Source organism: Brassica napus, chromosome C5, assembly GCF_020379485.1.
Source record: "Brassica napus cultivar Da-Ae chromosome C5, Da-Ae, whole genome shotgun sequence".
Lineage (NCBI taxonomy): Eukaryota > Viridiplantae > Streptophyta > Magnoliopsida > Brassicales > Brassicaceae > Brassica > Brassica napus.
Genome location: NC_063448.1, coordinates 3,093,981 through 3,119,683, shown reverse-complemented (window position 1 = coordinate 3,119,683; position 25,703 = coordinate 3,093,981). Strand labels below are relative to the sequence as shown.

General features: G+C 32.7%; 4 protein-coding genes across 4 annotated transcripts; all 4 read left to right on the top strand.

Annotated features, from left to right (window-relative positions):
• The first annotated feature begins 9,627 nt into the window (after positions 1–9,627).
• On the top strand, positions 9,628–12,146 carry LOC106414471 (alpha carbonic anhydrase 7-like). Its single transcript, XM_013855121.3, has 7 exons — positions 9,628–10,382; positions 10,485–10,702; positions 10,868–10,977; positions 11,200–11,302; positions 11,411–11,578; positions 11,673–11,726; positions 11,925–12,146. Exons 1-7 carry the CDS (start codon positions 10,289–10,291, stop codon positions 11,997–11,999), a joined length of 822 nt encoding a protein of 273 aa, XP_013710575.2. The 5' UTR covers positions 9,628–10,288; the 3' UTR covers positions 12,000–12,146.
• Positions 12,147–12,589: 443 nt separating this feature from the next.
• LOC111206061 (pentatricopeptide repeat-containing protein At1g08070, chloroplastic-like) lies at positions 12,590–13,248 on the top strand. Its single transcript, XM_022702360.2, has 2 exons — positions 12,590–12,633; positions 12,849–13,248. The coding sequence occupies exons 1-2, from the start codon at positions 12,590–12,592 to the stop codon at positions 13,246–13,248; spliced, it is 444 nt and encodes a 147-aa protein (XP_022558081.2).
• Positions 13,249–18,281: 5,033 nt separating this feature from the next.
• On the top strand, positions 18,282–21,620 carry LOC106414650 (alpha carbonic anhydrase 7-like). Its single transcript, XM_013855267.2, has 7 exons — positions 18,282–19,986; positions 20,086–20,303; positions 20,494–20,600; positions 20,749–20,851; positions 20,951–21,118; positions 21,214–21,267; positions 21,514–21,620. The coding sequence occupies exons 1-7, from the start codon at positions 19,893–19,895 to the stop codon at positions 21,586–21,588; spliced, it is 819 nt and encodes a 272-aa protein (XP_013710721.2). The 5' UTR covers positions 18,282–19,892; the 3' UTR covers positions 21,589–21,620.
• Positions 21,621–21,768: 148 nt separating this feature from the next.
• Positions 21,769–24,308, top strand: LOC106411844 (pentatricopeptide repeat-containing protein At1g08070, chloroplastic-like). Its single transcript, XM_013852687.3, has one exon. It carries the CDS (start codon positions 21,869–21,871, stop codon positions 24,113–24,115), a length of 2,247 nt encoding a protein of 748 aa, XP_013708141.3. The 5' UTR covers positions 21,769–21,868; the 3' UTR covers positions 24,116–24,308.
• The last annotated feature ends 1,395 nt before the right edge of the window (positions 24,309–25,703 follow it).

Genomic DNA, 25,703 nt, shown 5'->3' with positions numbered 1-25,703 from the left:
TGTTATCTCTCATGTCATCTTAGCAAACAAAACATACGTTCAGTTAGTACCTGAGGAAATATTTTTAACTGGAGTTATAATATATAAATTTAATATTTAAATTAAAAAATATATGTATTATTATAACAAAAATAAACTTTTTTATAAATTAATGGAGGTATATGAGAACTTTGACATAAATTAGTGGAGTCAAATGCCAAATTTTAACTAAATATTATAGTATTTGTTTTTTAAAATACACTAAAAGATTTTTTTTTCCAATTTTAGCGGGATCACTTGACCCCAGATGTCCCTATGTGCCCCGCCCTATGTTCAGTAAGAGTTTCAAAATATACTTAGTCTGTCCAACAAAAACCATCCAGGTCATTATCGAAAGTTTGCCACCATAACCCAATAATAAAAACGATTAGAAATTGGATTAAATGATAAGTGGATGTTTGTACCGCAGGCTACCAAATTAAAAATTAGTAATGACCTTTAGTCTTTGAAAGGGCTAATAGTTAAAATAAATATTATAGTTATCATCACACTATTTAAATAACTAATAATAAAAGCAATCAGCTTACAAATTTGTAAACCGGCTTTACCAAGGGTCATGGCATGGCATTGGCACAAATGAAAAGCACCGACGAAGAAACAAACCCCATGTCTACCACTAAACTTTTATGGTAGTTCGTATCACAACATATGTCGAGACATGTTGGACTACATAAACCAGTCCTATCGTCGCAAGTATTATGTGGATTCAGCGAGGGTCCTCCTCATTGGTAGTAGCACGATCAAAGAGGCACCACAAGAGACCGATCACCATTGCTTTCTCTTGATGGTCCGTGTTTGGACTTGCATCTCTTGATGGTCCGAGAATAGTTCATGAAACAAATAGAAATCTGTCAGGTTATGTAGTCATCATTTTATTTTTTGTGTGTACTCTTAAGTCTGAACACGCTAGAGATGGAAAAATTTTAAGATAGAAAATCTATGAGCCTATGATGGTTAACAAAAGACAAGGTCAAAAGTTAATAGCTGTTCTTTTATACTTCTCAAAACTATTGTTCACTTAGGAACAGCTATATGTTTCTCTATCAAACGTTACTTCATTGATGAAAATCATAGAAGAAACCCAAAATTCTGATAAGAGTTAAGAAGATAGTTAAAAGTATATATATCTATATATATACAATGGCTTTACAACTTGAAAAAATTGGTAAGAGATACAAAATATGTTGCTTTGATTCGAGATTTATAGATTAAAATAATTATTTTCTTTTAAATGCACGAACAAAAGCTTCGAACTTCTTAACTAGCTATTGATCCACCTTAGCTTATTATTATGTTTTTTTAACCACAAGCGTATTATTATGTTATAAGCTACGAACTTCATATTATGTTACACCTTAGCTACGGACTTCATATTATGTTATAAAGAATGGTAATCTCCACTTTGGAGCTTATAACTGGATCATGGAAAAATGCTGGTGGATGCAAAGATTTGAAGATATCTCATTTACTTGGACGCGAAGAAAGACAAATTAGGTGGCGGATCTTTTGGCTAAATCTAGAATTCCGTATGACAATTTATTTATATGTTATTACAATGTACTTACTTTAATTGTTCATCCTCTTCATAAAGGATTATGTAAACTCCACCTAAGTTTAATAAAATTAGTAGTTATAAAAAAATTATGTACACTACTATTTCTTACATTTAATTATATATTGATCCACCTTAGCTTATTAAAAGTCCAATACCACAAAAATAAAAACTTATCTATTACAATACATCAAAAGTGTTTTGAAATAAAACTATGAAAACCCTTTAATCAAGAGAAAACAAGAAAAAAACACTTTCTTTGAATTTAAATACTTTCAATATAAAACAAAATCAACAATTAAATATAACAAGAGATTATATAAAAATAATACAACAAAATCAACAATTAAATATAAAAAGCAACTGTAGTCTATAATATTTGATATTCATATAAAAAATCAACAATTACATATAGGAAGCAATTATCCGCGCGAAGCGCGGAAAAAAGATCTAGTAAAATTAAAAGACTCATTTAAGATTGTCATCTTTTCATCTGTACTATTATTCGTAAAATGATTTTTTGCATTCATGCTCTCACATTAAAAGTTAAACCAATTAAAATCTATGTTGTTCTTAATGAACTTTTATATATAATTTATTTATACTATCATTTGCAAAATGATTTTCGCATTCGAAATCTCACGTTAAAAGTTAGACCGGTTAAAATCGATGTTGCCTTTAATAAAATTTTATATATAATTTATTTTGTAATTAAAAACCTGATTTACATTAATAATAATAAATTTATATGTTATGTTAGATAATTAATCACCAAATAATATAATAAAATTATAAAAACATATCTAAAAAGACAATTCTTATATATTGTGTTATTATCTAGAAATAATATTTTCTACTATAAATTTTAAAAGTTAAGATATAAATTTTTTATTGTTAAATATTAGTCAAATATTTTTTTATAAAAATATTTTCTAAAATATATAATATGTGAGTGTTTAAAATTTCAACACAATAGTAAATATATATTCTGATGAAAAATTTGTCATATATAAATAACTTGAAGTTTGACCTAAACTTTTTGAGAATATTTTAATTAATAATATGTCTCTTTGCCAGACGATGGATAGGACTTTCTTGATGGAAGGTACCGTCTTGTGGAATACGCCTCAGAAAGTTGTTCAAGAATAATGGCATTGAGTTTCTCGACCCTTTGACTTAGGATTAGCCAGTTCTATTTACTATTAATTATATTATGTCCGCACATGCGGGCAAAACACCTAGTTAATTAATATAAAAGAAAATTTTACCGCTGAGAAATTCTCTTGAAATTCTATGGCTGCTTTATGATCTTAGCCCTATTGTTGATAAAAGTAATTTTCGCATTCGAACTACCACGTTAAAAGTTATACCAGCTAAAGTCTATATTACCTTTAATTTTTTATATATAATTTATTATGTAATTAAAAGAGATTTAGATTAATAATAATAAATTTATATGCTATGTTAGATAATTGATAATAAATTAATATTAAAAAAATAAAAAAAAACATATCTAAAAAGATAATTCTTATATATTGTGTTGTTATCTAGAAATAATCTTTTCTACTATAAAATTTAAAAGTTAAGATATCATTTTGTTTTTGTTAAATATTAATCAAATAATTTTTTTTATAAAAATATTTTCTAAAATATATAACATGTGAGTATTTTAAAATTTTCAACACAATAGTAAATATATATTCTGAGAAAACTTTGTATATATAAATAACTTGAAGTTTGATCTAAACTTTTTGAGAATATTGTAATTAATAAGACATAAAGTATTAATTATTTATAAGAAGATTATAAAATAAAAATTTACAGCCGAGAAATTTTCTTGAAATTCTATGGCTGCTTTATGCTCTCAGCCCTATTGTTGATAAAAACATATCAATATAATGATAGTAATATATAAATAATTAGCAAAACAATTTTTCAACTTAAACTAGAATAAAAGGTTATTTCCAAAAATAATAAGAGTTAAAAGTCTTTACTTCTAAATGAGTTAGATGTGGCCTGTGGGCACATTGGTGTGCTAGTAATAAGATTAGGCCCATGAACATCAAATTTAAAAGCCTGTGTATACATTAGTATGCTAGTAATTAGCTCAATAAGATTAGGCCCATGAACATCAATTTTTTTTAAAATTAGACAGACGCCAAGCCCGAATTTTACAACACTCCATAGTCAACGGCTAAAATCAAAAACCGAATTGAGTCAATTTTTTAATTAATAAAAGAAATCTATTGTATATTATGAAAGATCATATGTGATTAGATGAATGTCGAAAATTAAATCGAAACGGAAATTTGTTAATGAAGTGTAATCTAAACTTATTCCCTAAGACCGGGTCCAGATAAACCTCACACAAACATATATATAAATCTTGCAGTTCAAGCAATAGCGGAACCTCCGGCAAGCACCACAAGCTATGACCGCTATACAAAGATGACCAAAAAAATAATATGACGTTAGTTTGATTTCTATTTTCTTTAAGACAATAAATCTGGTCTTTGTTCTTGTCGTAAGATTCAACAAACAAAATTATAACTCTGATTTATGATACTAGAACATACTCTTTCCCGTCGTCTATCGTCTTGATGCAATAAGAAGACTCTTTTCAAAACTTGATGACGACACAAAGACATGTCAAAGTCATAAAAGTTGGTCTCACTCGTGTAATTTGTCTGTTTTTCACCACTTATATATATGTATCATGTGAACTAGGAATGAAATAGTGAGCAGAATGATTATCACTAATTAAAATTTTCTCTCAGGATTAATAGAATGAAAATTGGTTATTTTATGCTGTACGTAGTGTAGTAAGTAATTTGAGGGCAACGATGAATACTTGGTAACAGGGCCGGTCCTGAGATCTAGGAGGCTGTAAGCGAATTTTAAAAAATTTCAGCGAAATTTTTTTTTTGGTAAATTTGGAGGTCTAAAAGTTTTTTTGGGGACCTAAGACCAATATTTCGTTAGGCTTTGCCCAGGACCGGTCCTGCACGGTAACCAAACTTTTTAGAAGTTGTTGAATTCTCAAATAAACTAATTTTTTTTCTTTCAAAAGCTCATTTTTGTGCATTTGTCAAATCAAATATTAAAAAAGTAACCTAATATGAAATTATGGCTTTACAAGGTTTATAACTGAAGTATACACTACAGTTTTCACGCGCCTTCTTTATAATAACTCCAAACTGATTAATGCTTAACCGGACAATTTTTTCAAGATGACGGATCAATTAAAATTTGACTTGCAATTTCGTTTGAATAAGAATCAAATACAAAATATGACATAAGGGGATGGTTGAGACGTTACAACTAGAACTAGGTATGGGATCTAATACTGTTTACATGAAATGTATAATAAAATTAGACGTAACGATTAGGTTTCTAGATGATACGACCATTAGACTTACAGGAATCAAGCATCATTTCAACATTTACTTGCTTATAATATATGGTAAGGTGAAACGATTCTTTGACCTTGCGGAATCCAAATGGTGAAATTTCTCTTCTTTATATATACTAGAGGTATAGCCCCTGCGCAAGCGCGGAGCCGGATAAGTTATTGATCGTTGTGTAGTTTTGTGTACGGGATTTTGTAGTTTATTTTTTTTTTCCACTTTTGTTTTCCCGTGTTGTATATAATGGTGATGAACATAACATTTTGAAGTCATACAGTTTGATTAAGTTGATATAAGAATGATCGGCGAATTCATATGAATTATTTTCGTAATGATTTGATCGACCATTAGCGTTATTAGCGCTTTCATGTTCAAAAGATAAAGTTTATGAAGTTGTTTAGTATTTATTTAGGTAGTTATTAGTATATAAAACAAATAGTGTAAGGAATAAAATATAAAATTTGAATTCAAAAAATTAAACAATTTATCGAACAATAAATTAAATTATTTTCTTATTTTACCTAAATTAATTTCGAAAATATAGAATTGTAATAAACTATTTTTTAAAAAAAATTAATAACTCTAGAAAAATTTATAAAATTATACGGTTGCAAAATTATTTATTTTTAGAGTTTTACTCGACTTTGTTTAAAATAGTTTATGGTGGACAAAAAAAATGTCAGAAATACGTAAACCAAAAAAATACACCACTGACAAATCTTGTATGAGTTAGAACCCGTCGATGTTTCATTAATAATCCAAAATAGAAATAAAATCTCCGAACAGAGAAAACATGCAAGGGAAAAAATATCCAAAGTTTATGATGGAAAACAAATATAATAGCAGTTTTTAAAAATGCATAAAAAGACGTTGACGGGCTGTTAGGAATATAATAGATATTTTTAATCACTCACGGCAGCGCTTGCGGTTGTTCTGAGCGTCTGAAATCTCTGGAGGATCTGCTGCAGCACATTCCTCATCGACCTTGTCTCCCAAAACAGACGGGCCCGATGATGCTACCAATCCTACGTCACCTTCACTGCTTGGAAGAATGTTCTCACTGTGCTCCTGAAATACATGAACATGATGACAAGTAAAATTAGACAACCTTGCCATTAATGGCTTCCATCAATTTGAGAGCTCTCTATGATGGTATTTTCAGTGATGGTGGAGATAGTGAAGGTACGGTGATTGCTATTAATGGCTTCCATCAATTTGAGAGCTCTCCATGTTTTGGGCTGGATCTTGGCAAGTAGCTATGAATACATCAAACACTATGTTGCTGGCATGAGATTTGAATCGACCTAGAGAGCCTGCAACAAAATAGACGGTAAGGTTCTTGAGTATATTGAGCTCCACCAAGCCAGACACACTCTTTTTCAACACCTTGTTCCCTATCTCTCTTCTAATTACTGCCATGTTCCTCGATGCAGTTCGCCGCAGTAGGTTTGTTAATGTCGGAGAAGAAGTTATCTGACCAATAGATTTCAAGTTTTTAAGTCTCAAGATGACACTAAGCTAAAAGGCATTGTTTTAAAATCAAACCAATAACATAAAAAAGGAATTCACCAGAGATTCCGATCACATCCATGTCAGGGGAATCATCGCTGAGGAACTCAATAACTTTATGCACACCTTTGGTTACCATGTCCATCCCCATTACACCACACCGGTGTTACAACTGAACCATACATAGCCATTTTTTCCCTGCCAATGTACAGTGAACATTTTGTAGCCTCGTAAATATTATTGACATGCATCCACAAAATCATTATTTCATCAGCAAAAGTTTCAATCTTGAGTCGAACCACACCACAAACATAAAAAATTTACATCTTGGTGGTACCTGTTGAAAATTACAGCCGATGTTCCGAAGTGATCTGGATTCTCCTAGGAAGGCTTAAGTTCCATAGCACGTTGGCACGACAAAAACCGGACTATAGGCGCTCTTGTTGTACCGTCCTTCAGCTCCGCCTGAGACGTACCCAGCCTTGCAGCCTCTGTTAGTCCTAGCAACCAAATAAATTTCCGTTATAGCGCATCAGAACAGAGTTTACATCATATTAGTTAATCGGACAACTTCAAAGCGATCAATCAACTTTCACGATTGACCCCCTATCGTAGCGATGGATGGTAGTGATTCACACGAACTAGGATAGAACCGTGGATCTCGGAATTCTGCCCAGAGAAACATACGCTTAAAGTATTAAAATTGATAGCTTGAATATTGATTAAACAAATATGGTATATAGTATTCCATAGAAAGTCAAATTGTTAATACCTTTTTCTTGGTACTATGTTCTAGGCGGAGAAAGGTGGCGGGGACAACGACCGATTAAGCAACAACAGCACTGGAGGCTGACATCTTCGAAGGTTGGCTAAAAGCTGCGACAGTTCAATTTAGGAGTAATTGAATAAGAGATATGGGTCTCAAGGTTTGTTTGAGGAATTATATATACTGAGACGGATCGTTTCAGAGGTGAAACAGTACCATAACTGATCGTTGGAGATATAGAGAGGTGAAGATGAAAAGTTTCAGAATTTTTTTGATAAGCTAAAAGGGTAACGCTTCGGTTTATCGGTGAAGACAAAGTACTATAAAAATCCTAGATACATACAAAAGAGATTTAGCCCACTTATAAGTTTTATTGGGCCAAAATGCGGATTTTACTAAATAGGTTTCGATGATCAAAGTTACACGTGAGTATTGAAACATTACAGTTATGTGTGGGATCCACTATAAGAAATCATTCGTAAATATATATTAATTTCGGTAATCAATGTACAAAATATCCTTTAGTTTAGTAGAATAAATGTTGGTGTTAATATCACAGTAACCTGGGTTCGAGTCACAGACTTGACATTTTTCCCCACTTTTTAAAAGTGGGATCCACTTATCTGCTAACGTGTCGCATCCGGAGTGATGAAACTGACTCATTATAATGTAGATTTAAAAAAATTGGTGAAATTTTATCTAACCACACTAAATAATTACTTTTGGTTGTAGGCAGGAAAGTAACGCGAGACTTCAAGATGTTGTTTTCATGTATTGGTTTTCATCACCTTTTGCTTGGTGGTTGTTCTTCTGTCAATAAAACTTGAATTTGCAGATAAACTTTTCCAACAAAGAAAATATATGAAAGTAAATTATATATTAACTCAGTCTGAAATTTGATAAATCTATTTTTAGCAAATGTCATAGATTTTTTTAACGACTGCATTGATAAATAATCAACCAAAACAAGTTTGAGGAACAAAGAAATAAACGAGAAACACTTATACACTCAATCTAAAAAAGATCTATGAGTACATAATGTTAGTGCAGTGACGACTGAGTTTTAGAAGCTCAAGAAAAACAACTCCTCAAGGTGTCCATGTACCAGCCGTGAAGTACTACATGAAGTAGTACAAGAAGTGCTACATGAAGTGAAGCTGTGAAGCTGACTTGAAGACTGGAATTGGTACCGACTTAGAGCTGAAGTAAAGACTACTTGGAGGCTAAGCAAGCTATGATTTACCTTGGAGAAAATGTAAATCATCAAGGGAAGATTTCCAAAAGACTTTGAAGAAGATTTGGAAATATTCCATAAAGGAAGATATGGTAATATCTCTTCCTTAGGAAGTTGGCTAGGGCAAGCCACAAAATGTACAAGTATAAGTAGAGAAAGACGTGCCTAGGATTAGGTACCACCTCAAGAGAAGACCATAAGCATAAGAGCTTTGGTATTGAATGAGAGTAGACACAAGGCATAAGGGCTAAGGGTCATGAGGGGTCAGAAGGATTCTTGGGTTAGTTTGATCTAGGAACGTGTTAGGCTGGTGTCTCTGTCATAAGTCTGAAGTATGACATGTTAGTCAACTCGGAAGAGAACTAGTATCTATGTAAATATAAACTTTCATTGTAATCTTGTTGTAGTATTTTGTGAAATAAAAAGAGCATTGTACTTGTATGTATTACTCTCTGTAACAGACTCTTCTTGCACCTTCACATGTAGCCAAGCAGGACCTCTCAAAGCCAAATAGGAGTGAAACCATCCGCCCTGCAGTACACTTTTTCCAATTTCTCGAGCAATTCTGTTCGACTTAGTAGACTCTGTTTCGAAAGCTACTGAAACAAAGGACGAACATAACACATTGATCCGATGGAGAATAATCCGATATCTTGGCCAGTTCAAAGGTTTCATCATGGCCTCAATCAGCTCGTGAAGATCAGACCCCAATAGGCCAATACTACTTCTTGATATCCAAGATCCTTCATGCTCTGAAGCGCCCACTCCAAGCATCTTAGCTCCGTTTCATGTCATAGCTTTATATGTGTAAAGTTTTCTTCTGACGTTTTTAATTACCTTCCCCCGTTCCTTTTTTTAATAGTTTTTTCCTTCCTATTTTGTTGCTTATTAAAATGTAGAGGTAACTGGGAAAACCTAGTAAAAAGGAATTACGTTCAATATTTTAATAATTGACGAGAAGGTTACATGTCAAAGTTCCTAAATTATTTTCATCGGCACTGAATTTTGAGAATAGTTTGTCAAACCTTCTGATATCATTATACTACTGATTAGAAAAGAAAATTGTCATTAATACAACAGAAGCATTAAATTTTCAATAAAATTATACTTCTTCTGTTTTATTATAAGTGTCATTTTAGGTTTCTGCGCACGAATTAAAAAAACAATTAATTTTGTACATTTCTTATAAAAAAACATTATTACCTATACACATAACCATATTTCAACTAATAGAAAAATAAATTTTGCATTGAAAATCGAAAACGACATTTATTTTGTAACGAAAATTTTTTTCTAAAACGACACTTAATATGAAACGGAGGGATTACTTATAATTTTCTATTATGTCTGCTCAATGGATAGGACAGTTAATGATCCAGGTGTGAAATTGTTTCTTCGTTATACCATTTCAAAAAGTAATAAAATGTGTGCCATATCCTTGTAAGCTATTGACACATGTGAATGAACGCAATAAATCCCACATGTGTTTTTTCTGTTTTTTACTGGAAATGGTAACCGATTTGGTGATGAAAAATTGGGTTTGATTCACACCTGCTCTCTGTTCCGATATTAAATATAAACATATTTCCAAAAGAGTCAAAGTTGTCGTCTGGAAGGAAGAGAGCATGGGAAATCTCGCGGACAAAATCGTCTGTCTAACCAAGTATTTATAGTTGCATGTATTTTCCCTACACAACTCAATACGTAATAACTTGTCTTACAACTTAAACAGTAAAGGTTATTTATCTTCTCTTTCCCTCTTCAGCAAGATAGAACAAAAAATGGAGAGCTCATCAATCCAATGCATCTTCTTTGTGTTCATCGTTTTCACCTTCATTTCGCTATCCACTGCTGCTTCAAGTCATGGAGAAGTTGGTACGTAAGCTTTGAGATTTTCTATTTTATTTTATATTTCTATATATCTTCTAATTGGGTTTATGACAATCTTGAATATATTTTTTTATTGGTGATATGTAGAGGATGAACACGAGTTTAACTACAAGAAAAACGACGGTAAGGGGCCAGAGAGATGGGGAGAAATTAAACAGGAATGGGAGATGTGTGGAAAAGGAGAGATACAATCTCCCATTGATCTGATGAACGAGAGAGTTAAGATTGTTTCTCATCTTGGACGGCTTATTAGAGACTATGAACCTTCCAATGCCACTATCAAGAACAGAGGCCATGACATTATGGTATATACATATAATACCCAGGAGACCCAGCTATATTTTACTTAAGCACATGCTTTTTCATTGATTTTGTTGAGTTTCTATCCATAACTAGTCAAACATGAAAACCATTGGGATTTATGTGTTTTTACTAATTGATAGTTATTATGTGCTGATATTGCTGAACAGCTAAAATTTGAAGATGGAGCTGCAGGAAGTATTAAGATTAATGGATTTCAATATGAACTCCAACAGCTTCACTGGCACTCTCCCTCTGAGCATACAATCAATGGAAGAAGGTATCCAATTCATTTTGAGAAGAAGGAAATTACACCAAAAATCTTGGATATATCTGATATATATAGTTTTAGAAAAGCAATAATTCTGTAATTGTTAAAGTATAATAAATAAATATAATTTTATATATCTGATTCTTTTTTGGGGTCAAGTTGTTAGGAGATATATATGATTCTTGGATATATGATATATCTTATATACGCAGTATGTAACATGCAAACCAGGTTTGCACTTGAGCTGCATATGGTCCACGAAGGCAAGAAGGGGAGAATGGCTGTTGTGACTGTCTTGTACAAAATCGGAAGAGCTGATACTTTTATCAGATCGGTACACACAATAAAAACTTAATACCTATTATTTATCAATTAATTTCTATATTTTAATTATTATCGATAGTATATAATTTATTTATCTCTAACTTTTGGCTTGTACTAGTTGGAGAAGGAATTAGAGGCCATTACTGATCTGGATGACGCAGAGAAACATGTAAGGATGATTGATCCGAAACAAATTAAGATCGGAAGCAGAAAATATTACAGATACATAGGTTCACTTACCACTCCACCTTGTACCCAAAACGTTACTTGGAGTGTCGTTAGGAAGGTAACCTTTAATACTTATCCATCTTAAAAATTCATGTTTATTGTATTGCATGGTTATTGGTTAATAGCAGTGTTTGTTTCCTTAAAATTTTCAGATTAGGACCGTGACAAGAGAACAAGTGAGGCTTCTCCGCGTGGCTGTGCACGATGTAAGTTTTGTTTCCCACCCCACACTTAACAGCTAAATTAGTAATGTCTATATCATTAACTTATGTTCTCACACTGACATATTTCACAAGTCAAGATATAAGCCCATAGTGCGTGTATATGATAAGAGAAGACCATGATGTTTTGTCTGTCCAAATTATTCACCACTCCTTTCCATTATTTTGATTAATATTTAACAGGACTCGCTGACGAATGCGAGACCGGTCCAACCAATCAACAAGCGCGTGGTTCACTTATACAGACCAAGAGTTTAGCTGATGAAGACACATTACAAGTTCTTACCAATCTTGAATTCTTCATATATACACAAAAATAATGGCTTCATTATTACTATACTGTTTTGATGGGTATTTGTTTCTCGTCTACGAAAAATAATCATATTATATAGTTAATGTTGCTTTTATGATAACGACTACCTAATCGTTGCTAATATGGCCCAAAAAGAAACCCAACATAAGCTATGATAAAGTATTCGTAATAAAACGCCCAATAAGGCCCATTAAGAAGATCTGGCGGGTAGTTTAAATACCCGTTGATGCGATAAGAAAGAGTTATGGCGCTCTCACATTTTAAAATCAATGACACATGACTATGATATAACCCCGAAGCTAGAGCACTACGGGTGCATGATTGATCTTCTAGGCCATTCGGGTCTATTCAAAGAAGCGGAAGAGATTATAAACACGATGCCGATGGAGTGATTTGGTCCTCTCTTCTCAAAGCTTGCAAGATGCATGAGAATCTTGAACTTGCGGAATCTTTTGCAGAGAAAGCTCATTGAGATTGAACCTGAAAACTCAGGTTCTTATATTCTTCTATCAAACATATAAGCCACAGCAGGAAGATGGAAAGATGTAGCAAGAATACGAGCGGTTCTCAGTGGAAAAGGTATGAAGAAAGTTCCTGGTTACAGCCAGAGGGGTACCCACCAAGGCCAATTGGGTGTTAACTGACACCACATAAATATGATAAATTGTTAAAATGCATGTAAAAACAGTTAAGCTCTAGCAGCACTTATTGTTCAGATGGTACATTGATTCCACAAATAATTGGGGTTCGACTCTCATGTGACACCATTATATTTTTTTTTACATTTTTAATAGTGGGTTGACCCCGGTAAAAGTTCGTCCTGGGTCCGCCACTGGTTGCAGCTCCATCGAAATAGACTTTGTGGTCCATGAGTTCATCATTGGGGATAAACTCCATCCACAGAATAGAGAAATCTACAGAATGCTAGAAGAGATGAATGTCTACTGGGGGGAAGCTTGCTTTGTTTCGGATAACTCTGAAGTGTTGTTGGAGATGGAAGAAGAATGGAAAGAAGGAGCGTTGAGGCATCACAGCGAGAAGCTAGCTATTCTTACAGTAGTGAAGAATCTAAGCATGTGCAGAAACTGTCATGAGGCTACAAAGCTTATGTCAAAGATATACAAAATGGAGATTGTTGCTAGAGAGAGAACTCGGTTCCACCATTTCTGTAACATCCCGAGTTGTTATATATGAAAAGACTTAAAAGAATTGATTTGACTACCTATGTCACTAAAGTTGACTTACTTTTTCTGTCACACATCTGTTTAGAACTTTAAGGTTAAGTGTGTTTGGGCTGGAGTAGTGAAAGGATGGGTGATCTATCGGAAAGTAATTCGCGATATCGTGTGAGTGAGACCAAAGCATAGAAAAAGGTCGGGTGATGATTGCATGGTTAGTAAAAAATGATTCCGAGCCTTGAAAAATTAACACACCGTCCGTCAGATAGGATGGGCCCACGGGTCGAGTGAGTGAGTGTGGGTGGACCATTAGTCGTGGGTGGTCGGGCGTTATAAGTGGTATCAGAGCTGGTTAGCCATCTCAGTTCTAACCCGAGAGGCGTCTTGAGACATGTCATGGGAGGGCATTGCACTTTTTGAGAGAGGGTGAATTGTAACATCCTGAGTTGTGATATATGGAAAGACTTAAGAGAATTGTTTTGGCTACCTATGTCACCAAAATTGACTTACGTTTTCCGTCACACATTTGTTTAGAACTCCAAGGTTAAGCGTGTTTGGGCTGAAGTAATGAAAGGATGGAGGATCTATCAGAAAGTGATTCACGATACCAAGCCAGTGAGGACAAAACACGAGGAAATACCGGGTGGTGATTGTAGGGTTGGTAAAAAAACTTTTAGGCCTTGGGAAAATTAACGGACCGACTGTCAGACGGGATGGAGTCCATGGGCCGAGTGAGCGGGCATGGGTAGCCCATTAGCCGTACACGGTCAGAGCGTCATAATTTCAGAGATGTTGTGTGTTCTTGCTGTGATAACTGATTTAGAAAAACACGTTAAGTAAATAGAAAAGATGGTAAAAACTAAGAAGATTCACTGATGTAAATATATATTTCCTCTGGTTCGAATTAGTTGTCGTCGTAGAGAAAAAAATTGTTACAAAATAAGTGTCGTTTTAGAGTTTTAAGGCTAAATTTATTAACTTTAATCTTCTATTTATTTTTCTGTTGGTTGAAATATGGTTAGGTGTATAGATAATGATGTTATTATATTGGAACTATGCAAAATTAAATATATTTTTTAAATCTGTGTGCACAAATCTAAAACGACAAATAAAATGAAACGGAGGGAGTACGCATCTTAAGAAGGGTGTTTTTCAAAACCAACCCACTTTTTTAAGTCAAACCTAAAATCAACCTTTTTTTTTGTCCATACTATTCATCAATAAATTTTCCATACTATCCCTATGTTTTTGAATTATTCACAAAATTGCCATTTTTATTTAATTTTTTATTAATTTCGAAATTAACCAAAAACCAAATACACCCTAACCAATTCTTCTTATTTATAAAAATGCCATTATCATCAATTTTTCCAACCACCATGAACCACCATTTTTGAGCTCTAAAGCTCTAGAATTCAATTTCCAACCACTTTTTTCTCATTCTAACCCAAAAAACTTCATTTCCTCTCATCTCCTCTACATTTCCATCTAAAAAACTCTCATAACTTTCATTTTCATAATCACAAACTTCATATTTTTGAGTTTCTTCATTAGTGAATCGTCAAAGATGCTTCTTTTTGCTCATATTTGGAGTTTGGACGGTTGAAAAAGTTGGAAACGAGCTTTACACAGGAAAAATATAACTATTTACATGGTTTTCGTTCTTTTTCAGATCTGTGTCGCGATAGTAGACTGTTTTGTATGTCTACGCCTCCGTGTAGACTTACGATGCAGTCTATTTGTCAACGCACGGGTTAGTTTTGCAATTGACCAAACAAATTTTTTTTCTAACACAAACTTCCCCAGCAGTCTCTGTCTTTACCTTTGACAACAAAAATAAAAATTTCGGTAGACTTACTAAGACGTCTAACTAAAAGAGGTTAGTTTTTCATTTGACCGAACTTTTGACTTTTCAAAATAAACTTCATCAGAAGTCTACAAACTGTAGACTGCCAACGAAGTCTATAAAATGTCAGTTTTGCATTTGACCAAAACTTTGACTTCGTTGAATAGGTTAGTTTTGTGTTTGACCAAAAAGTTTAAAAAGCAATCAAAAAATTATTAAATTGTCGACTTCATATGCAGTCTTCTTATCCTAGAAAAAAAAATGTAGACTGTGTATAAAGTCTACTTTTTTATTTTGGTCAAATGCAAAACCAACCCGTCAGATTTGAGGGTCTACACACCCGTAGACGTTCATTTCAATCTACTCATTGGAAGTCAAACTTGGTCAATTGCAAAACTAACATCTTTCAAAAAAATTCAAACATGTAGACTGCATATGAAGTCTAGTTTTGAAAGTTAAATCTTAGATGAATTCTGGTCAATTGCAAAAACTAACATTTTTAAAGTGTAGACTGAAATGAAAGTCTACCTGTATAAAATCACAACTTTTTTTCAAATATAGAGAGCAACCCGTAAAATTTGCAATTGCAAAAATCAACCCAAAGAGTAGACCTATTTGACAGTCTACACTGGTAAACTGAAAAGAACGTCTACATCTTCGAGGACTGAATATTAAATCTACATAGAAAAATATATAAAAATGTGAATTTGTGTATTATTCATTAAGTTTTTTCTAGTTTTTTTTGTATGACAGTGTGTGTTAGTTAATCCTAATGGGTTTGAGTGATTTTAAAAAGAAAATTTGTTATAATTATGAAGGTATAATTCATTTGATTTGACTATGTTGTTAGCTAATAATTGTAGATGTATTTGTAAGTCTTCATTTATATTTTTATGAAACATGAAATATTTCTTCCTTGATTATGTAAACCTGTATTTTTTTGCAGGAAATGGCTCAGATACCTGTGTATACGGAGAATGGGTGGTGAAAGGCTCTTTGCGGGAGTTTGTGGTTAATAATCGGAAAGGAGGGAGAATGTTTCTTGTGTCGGATGGTTGTATACATGGTGAACTTCTTGAAATGGCACTAGAAAATTATGGTCTGAACAAGAAAATCGAGAAGATGGTGCAAACATATTCCTTACTAGACGTCATTTTACAGCAAATGGCTCCGGATACTCCTCATATGCATATCACGAATGATAGACAAGTGCGGAACTTGATCGAGTTAGCTAAGACACATTTTGTACACCTTTGTGTATCAAGCCAGAGCCAACTAGAAATTTTTGGTGTTAGATAATAAGTGTAGACGTCTTTGTAAATCTACAAAGGTAGACTGCAGTTGAAGTCTACGTCGTAAATTCTATTAAAAGTGAATTTGTGTATTATTCATCATATTTTTTCATGATTTAATTATTTTACAGTGTATGTTAGTAATTTAATGGTTTTGGATGAATTTCAAAAGTTAATGTGTTATAATTATACACTTGGAACTTATTGCAATTTTTTTTTATTAGTTTTACTCTTTAAACTTCTTGGAAATTTTGTATAGATTTTCTTCTTCTCACATGTGTGTTAGTTATTATTTTCGCATATGGTGGTTTTACTTGTTTGTTTGATTAGATCTTGTGAAAAAATTGATATCTAACAAAAAATTAATAATATCATACAAGTGAAACACAACTGAAAATGAATACAATCTTTATAGATTATGCATTAAACAATTATTTAAAAATTAATATTTTATTATGAGAAATTATTACAGAGCAATATATTAATAAGTATTCTTGAGTACGTTTGATTTTTCATAATCTTGATGCCTCAAATAAAGTCTTGAAAAAAATACATGCAAAATAAGATAGTGTTATGAGAAAAACATAAGATAAAAAATTAAATCATATTTTAGTAGACTTTTTATTAAGTCTACGTAAAGTTATTGTTTAGTAGACTTTAGTTGAAGTCTACACTAATGGAAAGTTTTCATATCTAAAAGTGTACATTTAGAAAATTTGAAAATGCTTTGTTTTGGAAGTTATTTCAAAAATAGTTTTTTTTGCCATCCTTGTAACAAATAAAAAACATAAAGTATGAATCTATAAATTTAGTTCATTACAAACACAAAATATTTTATAATGAATATATGTAAAGCTTACATTTTTGGGAAGATGATTTGAAAACTTCGGAAGAGAATACCTGCAAAATAAGATAAAATTTTGAAAAATAAGATAAAAATTAAAATCATATTGTGTAAACTTGTAATGAAATATGCTTAAAATTCAAGGCTAGTAGACTTTGAAGTATACTCTATCAAAAAGAAATTAGATCTGAAAAATATATATATTAAAAAATATAAAATAAGTTAAATTCTAAAAAACTTAAAAAATATATAATTTAATAGACAAAATAGTAATAATTAAAGACATAGAATTTGAATATGTAACTTTATTTAAATATAAATACTAGAACACATATTTAAAATGTATAGATGTAAACCTTATATTTTTGGGAGGAGAAGAGAACAACTATTGAAGAAAATACCTGCAAAATAAGATAAAATTATTAAAAAACAAAGAAAAAATTAAAGTCATATTTTTGTAAGTTTCCAATGAAGTCTGCTTAAACTTTGTGGTTTAGTAAACTTCATACGAAGTCTACTAGCTTTAGTAAACTTCTTTAGAAGTCTACACTGTCTGATAATTTTCAGATCTGAAAAAATCTATACATTTTGAAATGTGAAAATAATTTTAAATCTGAAAATACTTTACAAAATAGAATTTATAAGATAAACTAGTAGCAAATTAATGCACAAAGCATGATCTATAAATTAAATTAGAATATAAACATATAAATACATACTTAAAATCTATTAATCTAAAACTTACATTTTTAGAGGAGAAATGAAATCCATGAGTGATAATACCTACAAAAAAAAAATTGTGAGAAATAAATAACATAAAAATACACATTTAAAATCTATAGATCAAAAACTTACATTTTTTAAAGGAGAAGATGAAAACCATGAATCATAATATCTAAAATGACAAGATAACATTGCGAGAAAGACTTGAGGAAATTTTAGAGAGAAATAAGAGAAATGAGAGAGTTTTTGAAAGAATGAAGAGAATTTTAGAGAGAAGGGAAATAGTTTTAGAGAGAAGGGAGAGAGTTTTAAAAACTTATGCTGCCACTTTAGAGAGAGACTGTATAAATTTTGTTTATATAATGAGACAAAAATGTAACTAGTTAGGTTAAAATTTACGACGCTGTAGACTTCTTTTGAAGTCTACTAAAATTAAAATTTTGGAGTAGATTTTACTGTAACATAGTAGACATTTTTGAAAGTCTACTATAATAATTTCATTATTAATAATTTCATTATTGTTATTTATCCTTTATTATTTTAATAATTTTAATATATGATTTACTAAATTTATTTCTTTATTTTTCAATAGTTATATTCACTTTTTTTATTTTTAAGGAACTTAACTTAGTTTAAATATAATGATTTTTTGTAAAAAATTGAAGAATATAGACTGAAAAAAGATGTCTTCAAATAAATATACTTTATTGTAGGTCTACGAAACCCTAAACCACAAATTTCAAACCCTAAATGTTTTGTTTGATAATCAAAAAGTCTCAATTATACAAAATATAAACTACCAAACATTAATATGCAGATTTAAGTTAATAAAACAAAATAAAAATAAAATCTAAAATCTAACCCTATGAAATCAACCACTAAAAGACATAATATGTTAGAACCTTTTGTTTATAAACTATGAACATTGCCTAACACATGATAATCAAATTAGTATACATTCTTCAAAATTGTTCAATTATATGAAATTTTAATTTATTTACTTCATATTATCCATTATATTGATGATTAATTAAAAATATCACAATAATTATTTTTATACATTTTCAAAATTAAATTATTAGATCAAATTAGAGTGTAGACTACAAAATAAATCTATAAGGTAGACTTCGTAGGAAGTCTATATATATGTAGACTTCTTTTATTACGTGTAGACTTCCGAAGAATAGAAACATAAAATATATTTCTGTTTTTTTGTTTGGTCATAAGGATTAAATAATACTTTCACAACCAGGTTCTGGTTGGTTTTGCATTTGACTGAAAGTGAGATACACTTTTAGGTTTGACTTGAATATTTAGGTTGTTTTTGGCAAATGTCCCTCTCAAGAAATAGCTTTTGGGAATCTTTTTGGGTTCTTTTACTTTTGTGGAATTTTTTTTTTTCGGAAAATAAACTAATTAATTATTATTTTACGTTTGGAAAGTTTGATATCTATACAAAATGGAATTGATTTTTGTAGTAACTAGTTTCCTTCTCAACTAGATTAATTTGCTCAAGTTACAATAATTTAGCAGTCCCTGTTAGTCAAAGTAAATTAGAATCTTCATAACTGCACTTGCCTTATCACAGATAGAAATTTATTTCTCAAAACTACTCTTATTGCACTGTAGAATTTTCACAATAACACATGTAATTATCATTTAAAATTTGGAAAGTTTGATATTTATACAAAATGGAATTGATTTGGTAATAACTAGTTTCCTTCTCGACTAGATTAATTTGCTCAAGTTAGAATAATTTAGCAATCTCTGTTAGTCAAAATTATTCTTTTATAATTGTGGACTAGTAACATATCCGGACAAAATCGTCTGTCTCAACAAGTATTTATAGTTGCATGTGCTTCTCAACCAAGCTCAATATGTACTAACTTGTCTTACAATTTAAACGTTAAAACTCATTCTCTTCTCTTTCCCTCCTCAACAAGACAAAACAAGAGATGGAGAGCTCACCAATCCAATGCATCTTCTTTGTGTTTATCATTTTCACCCTCTTTTCGTTTTCGACTGCTGCTACAAGTCATGGAGAAGTTGGTAAGGAAGCTTTGAGGTTTTCTATTTTATTCTATATTTCTATATACTTCTAAATTGAGTTTATGACAATCTTGAATATTTTTTATTGGTGATATGTAGAGGACGAACACGAGTTTAACTACAAGAAGAACGATGATAAGGGGCCAGAGAGATGGGGCGAAATTAAACCGGAATGGGAGATGTGTGGAAAAGGAGAGTTACAATCTCCCATTGATCTGATGAACGAGAGAGTTAAGATTGTTTCTCATCTTGGACGGCTTATTAGAGACTATGAACCTTCCAATGCCACTATCAAGAACAGAGGCCATGACATTATGGTATATATATAAATACTCTGGAGACCCAGCTATTTTCTGTTTGCGCACATGCCTTTCATTGATTTTGTTGAGTTTCTATCCATACAACTAGCAAAACACGTAAACCTAGGTTTTATGTGTTTCGACTTGTTAATAGTTGTAACCTTTTAAAAACCAATTTTTTTATTATTTTGTTGATATTGTTGAACAGCTAAAATTTAAAGATGGAGCAGGAAGTATTAAGATCAATGGTTTTCACTATGAACTCCAACAGCTTCACTGGCACTCTCCTTCTGAGCATACGGTCAATGGAAGAAGGTAACCAATTCATCTTGAGTGAAACAAATACTACACCAAACGTCTTGGAAATATCATCTGTAACTGTTAAAGTATAATATATTAATAGAATTTGATATATATGACACTTGCATATATTTAATATACGAAATCTGCATCATGCAAACAGGTTTGCACTTGAGCTGCATATGGTTCACGAAGGCAAGAATGGGAGAATGGCTGTTGTGACTGTCTTGTACAAGATCGGAAGAGCTGATACTTTTATCAGATCGGTACACAAAATGAAAAACTTACTACCTATTATTTTTAATTATTACCTATAGTACTAGTAGTAATTGTTCTATTTATTTATTTTTTTTGGTTTGTGCTAGTTGGAGAAGGAATTAGAGGCTATTACTGATCTGGATGACGCAGAGAAACATGTAAGGATGATTGATCCGAAACAAATTAAGATCGGAAGCAGAAAATATTACAGATACATAGGTTCACTTACCACTCCTCCTTGTACCCAGAACGTAACTTGGAGTGTCGTTAGAAAGGTAACCTTTAAAACTTATCCATTTTCAAAACTTCATGTTTATTGTATTGCATGGTTATTGGTTAATAGCAGTGTTTGCTTCCTTAAAATTTTCAGATTAGGACCGTGACAAGAGAACAAGTGAGGCTTCTCCGTGTGGCTGTGCACGATGTAAGTTTTGTTTTTTCCTCTCATCATTTCACACTTTAACAACGAAAGTATGTATGTCGTATTCTTTAAATATATCATTTAACATCATTAACTTATGTTTGCTCTCAAACTGAGATTCTCAATTGCATATTTCTAAAGTCAAGATATAAGTCTATAGTGCGCAAATATGATAAGACAAGACCATGATGTTTTGTCGTCGAACATACAATCATATCCTCTTCATTATTTTTGATTAATATTTAACAGGACTCCCTGACCAATGCGAGGCCGGTTCAACCAATAAACAAGCGCATGGTTCACTTATACAGACCAAGAGTTTAGTTAAAGAAGACACAATACAAGTTCTTACAATCTTTAATTCTTTATATAAACACCAAAATAATGGTTTCACTAGTTCCTACACTGTTTTTGATGAGTATTTGTTTATCGTCTACGAAAAATAATCATGTTAATCTTGCTTTTATGATAACGACTACCAAATCGTTGCTAATATGGCCCAACAAGAAACCTAAACATGAGCTAAAATAAAGTATTTGTCAAAAGAGCCCAATAAGGCCCACGAAGATCTTTTGGCGGGTAGTTTAAATATCCGTTAGATGCGATGAGTATCATAAGAGTGATGGCGCTCTCTTATCCTCCTCCTCTCGCAGTTCCCTCTTCTTACCCATTTCACTTCCTTCCTTCTTCCTCTGATCCTCCCTACGACATTCTTCGAACCCACCCTTCTCTTTCCCTCCTCTCCAATTGCAGAACCCACCAATCTCTCCGCGAAACCCACGCTCAGATGGTCAAAACGGGGCTCCACAACACCAACTACGCTCTCAGCAAGCTCCTCGAGCTCTGCGTTGTTTCTCCACACTTCGACGGTCTTCCTTACGCGGTATCTGTCTTCGAAACGATCCAGGAGCCGAACCTTTTGATTTGGAACACGATGCTTCGTGGGCTCGCGTCGAGTTCGGACCTTGTTTCGCCTCTGGAGATGTATGTTCGTATGGTTTCGCTCGGGCATGTTCCTAACGCCTACACGTTTCCGTTTCTATTGAAATCTTGCGCAAAGTCGAAGACTTTCGAGGAAGGGAGACAGATCCACGCGCAGGTTATGAAGCTTGGGTGTGAGCTTGATCGATATGCGCACACTTCTCTGATCTCTATGTACGCGAGAAACGGTAGATTGGAAGATGCACGTAAGGTGTTCGATACAAGTTCTCAACGAGACGTGGTTTCCTGCACAGCTTTGATCACGGGTTATGCGTCCAGAGGCGATGTTCGAAGCGCACGGAAGGTGTTCGATGGAATTACTGAGAGAGACGTGGTGTCTTGGAACGCGATGATTACAGGGTACGTGGAAAACTGTGGTTATGAAGAAGCGTTAGAGTTGTTTAAAGAGATGATGAGGACGAACGTTAGGCCAGACGAGGGTACATTGGTCAGTGTACTTTCTGCTTGTGCTCAGTCTGGTAGTATTGAATTGGGTCGTGAAATACATACATTGGTTGATGATCATCATGGCTTTGGTTCAAGTCTCAAGATTGTTAACGCTTTCATCGGTTTGTACTCAAAATGTGGTGACGTGGAGATAGCATCTGGTCTGTTCGAGGGGTTGTCGTGCAAGGATGTAGTTTCATGGAATACTTTGATCGGTGGTTACACGCATATGAATCTTTACAAAGAAGCGTTGTTGTTGTTTCAAGAGATGCTGAGATCAGGTGAAAGTCCAAACGATGTGACAATGCTAAGTGTTCTTCCTGCTTGTGCACACCTTGGAGCCATAGATATTGGGAGATGGATTCATGTGTACATCGACAAGAGACTAAAGGGTGTTACAAATGGTTCTGCTCTCCGGACCAGCCTCATCGACATGTATGCCAAATGTGGAGACATAGAAGCAGCACACCAAGTGTTCAACAGCATGATGCATAAAAGCTTGTCGTCTTGGAACGCAATGATATTTGGATTTGCGATGCACGGGAGAGCCAATGCAGCCTTTGATCTTTTCTCAAGAATGAGAAAGAACGGTATTGAGCCAGACGATATCACCCTTGTTGGTTTGTTGTCTGCTTGTAGCCATTCCGGTTTGTTAGACCTTGGACGTCACATTTTTAAATCAGTGACACAGGACTACAATATAACCCCGAAACTAGAGCACTACGGGTGCATGATTGATCTTCTAGGTCATGCGGGTCTATTCAAAGAAGCCGAAGAAATTATACACATGATGCCAATGGAGCCAGATGGAGTGATTTGGTGCTCTCTTCTCAAAGCTTGCAAGATGCATGGGAATCTTGAACTGGCGGAATCATTTGCACAGAAGCTCATGGAGATTGAGCCTGAAAACTCAGGTTCTTATGTTCTTCTATCAAACATATACGCCACAGCAGGAAGATGGGAAGATGTAGCAAGAATACGAGAGGTTCTTAATGGTAAAGGTATGAAGAAAGTTCCTGGTTGCAGCTCCATCGAAATAGACTCTGTGGTCCATGAGTTCATCATTGGGGATAAGCTCCATCCGCAGAGTAGAGAAATCTACCGTATGTTAGAAGAGATGGATGTGCTACTGGAGGAAGCAGGGTTTGTTCCGGATACTTCTGAAGTGTTGCAGGAGATGGAAGAAGAATGGAAAGAAGGCGCGTTGAGGCATCACAGCGAGAAGCTAGCTATTGCATTTGGGTTGATCAGTACGAAACCTGGGACTAAACTTACAGTAGTGAAGAATCTAAGAGTGTGCAGAAACTGTCATGAGGCGACAAAGCTTATATCAAAGATATACAATAGGGAGATTGTTGCAAGAGACAGAACTCGGTTCCACCATTTCAGGGATGGTGTGTGTTCTTGCTGTGACTACTGGTAAAAGAACACGTTAAGTAAATAGAAAAGATGGTAAACTCTAAGAAGATTTACTGATGTAAGCGTATACATGTAAAGAAAGAGCTTTGAGGAATCTTTTTTGGGTAAGTCAACTGTTTGACTTACGCCTTGGTTCTTTTACTTTGTGTAGTATTTATTTTTCATGAGATAAACTAATTAAAAAAGTTTTTTTAACGTTTGGAAAGTTTGATATTCATACAAAATGGAATTGATTCTGTAGTAACTAGTTTCCTTCTCAACTAGATTAATATGGTCAAGTTAAAATAATTTAGCAATCTCTGTTAATCAAAGTCGATTAGAATCTTCATAACTACACTTACCTTATAACAGAGAGTTTAAATTGAATCTATCTATCTATACTAGGGGTGTCAAAATGAGTTATAATTCATGATCTGGCTCAGCTCAGCTCGTTATTTCATGAGCACGATTTTTATATTTTAAGCTCAATAAATGAGTTTAATGATCGACCCTAAATTAGATCACGAGTTATATGAACAATCTTTAATGAACATGAGCTGACTCATGAGCTTGTTCATTTTATACTTACAATAATATATAATATATTTTATATATATTATATTTGGATAATTTCTATTTTTTTACGTAAAAAAGATAATTTCTATATTTATCATATTTATCTTCTAAAATTAAAATGTCAAACCAAATCTTCTTAAAAGATAATATCTATATTAATCATATTTATTTTCTAAAATTTAAATGTAAAACATACATATAAGACATTGAAGATGAATTGGCTCAAGACTCTCACGAAAAATAGGGATTTGGATCATTGGTTTTGCTTTAATTTAATTTATATTAGGTGTTTTTTTGTCATGTGTTGGTTTTTATTTAGTATGTAATATTTATATTTTGGATTTTTTAATTTTTAAATTTGAACAATATTATAGAAGTTATTCTATCACTATTTTATTTTATAATTATTATTTTTATTTAAATCACGAGTTAGTTCATTTAACTCATGATTTACATGATCTGAGTTCGAGTTTACATAACGAAGCTCATATAATAAATGAGCTGCTGTGAGCTAGCTCATGAAAGAGCCGAGCTCACCGAGCTCACTGTGAGCTGAGTTGAGTTGAGTTGAGTTGAGCGAGCTAGCTAGCTCATTTTGACACCACTAATCTATTTATACTATAAAAACAGAAGATCATTTTTTGAGGTACTCTTCTGTTTTACAAGTATTTAGATAGCCATGTCATTGTCTTTTAAATTAAATAAAAAGAATTGGAAAATTATTTGTAACAACCAATCGAATATTCTATTTACCATAAATAAATATAGTACCACTTAATTACTCCATCATATTTTGAATCTATCTATCTATACTAAAACAGAAGATCATTTTTTGAGGTACTCTTCTGTTTTACAAGTATTTACATAGTCATGTCATTGTCTTTTAAATTAAATAAAAAGAATTGGAAAATTATTTGTAACAACCAATAGAATATTCTATTTACCATAAATAAATATATTACGACTTAATTACTCCTTCATATTTTGAATCTATCTATCTATACTATTAAAACAGAAGATCATTTTTTGAGGCACTC

What these genes read in the sequence shown, in the direction of transcription:
- LOC106414471 (XM_013855121.3), top strand. Translation starts at nt 10,289, where the DNA reads ATGGAGAGCTCATCAATCCAATGCATCTTCTTTGTGTTCATCGTTTTC. An exon ending in CTGATACTTTTATCAGATCG is followed by an intron (nt 11,303 to 11,410) that starts GTACACACAATA and finishes GGCTTGTACTAG; the next exon opens with TTGGAGAAGGAATTAGAGGC. An exon ending in TCCGCGTGGCTGTGCACGAT is followed by an intron (nt 11,727 to 11,924) that starts GTAAGTTTTGTT and finishes AATATTTAACAG; the next exon opens with GACTCGCTGACGAATGCGAG.
- LOC111206061 (XM_022702360.2), top strand. Translation starts at nt 12,590, where the DNA reads ATGGAAAGATGTAGCAAGAATACGAGCGGTTCTCAGTGGAAAAG. An exon ending in AGCGGTTCTCAGTGGAAAAG is followed by an intron (nt 12,634 to 12,848) that starts GTATGAAGAAAG and finishes CATTTTTAATAG; the next exon opens with TGGGTTGACCCCGGTAAAAG.
- LOC106414650 (XM_013855267.2), top strand. Translation starts at nt 19,893, where the DNA reads ATGGAGAGCTCACCAATCCAATGCATCTTCTTTGTGTTTATCATTTTC. An exon ending in TACAAGTCATGGAGAAGTTG is followed by an intron (nt 19,987 to 20,085) that starts GTAAGGAAGCTT and finishes GGTGATATGTAG; the next exon opens with AGGACGAACACGAGTTTAAC. An exon ending in TCCGTGTGGCTGTGCACGAT is followed by an intron (nt 21,268 to 21,513) that starts GTAAGTTTTGTT and finishes AATATTTAACAG; the next exon opens with GACTCCCTGACCAATGCGAG.
- LOC106411844 (XM_013852687.3), top strand. Translation starts at nt 21,869, where the DNA reads ATGAGTATCATAAGAGTGATGGCGCTCTCTTATCCTCCTCCTCTCGCA.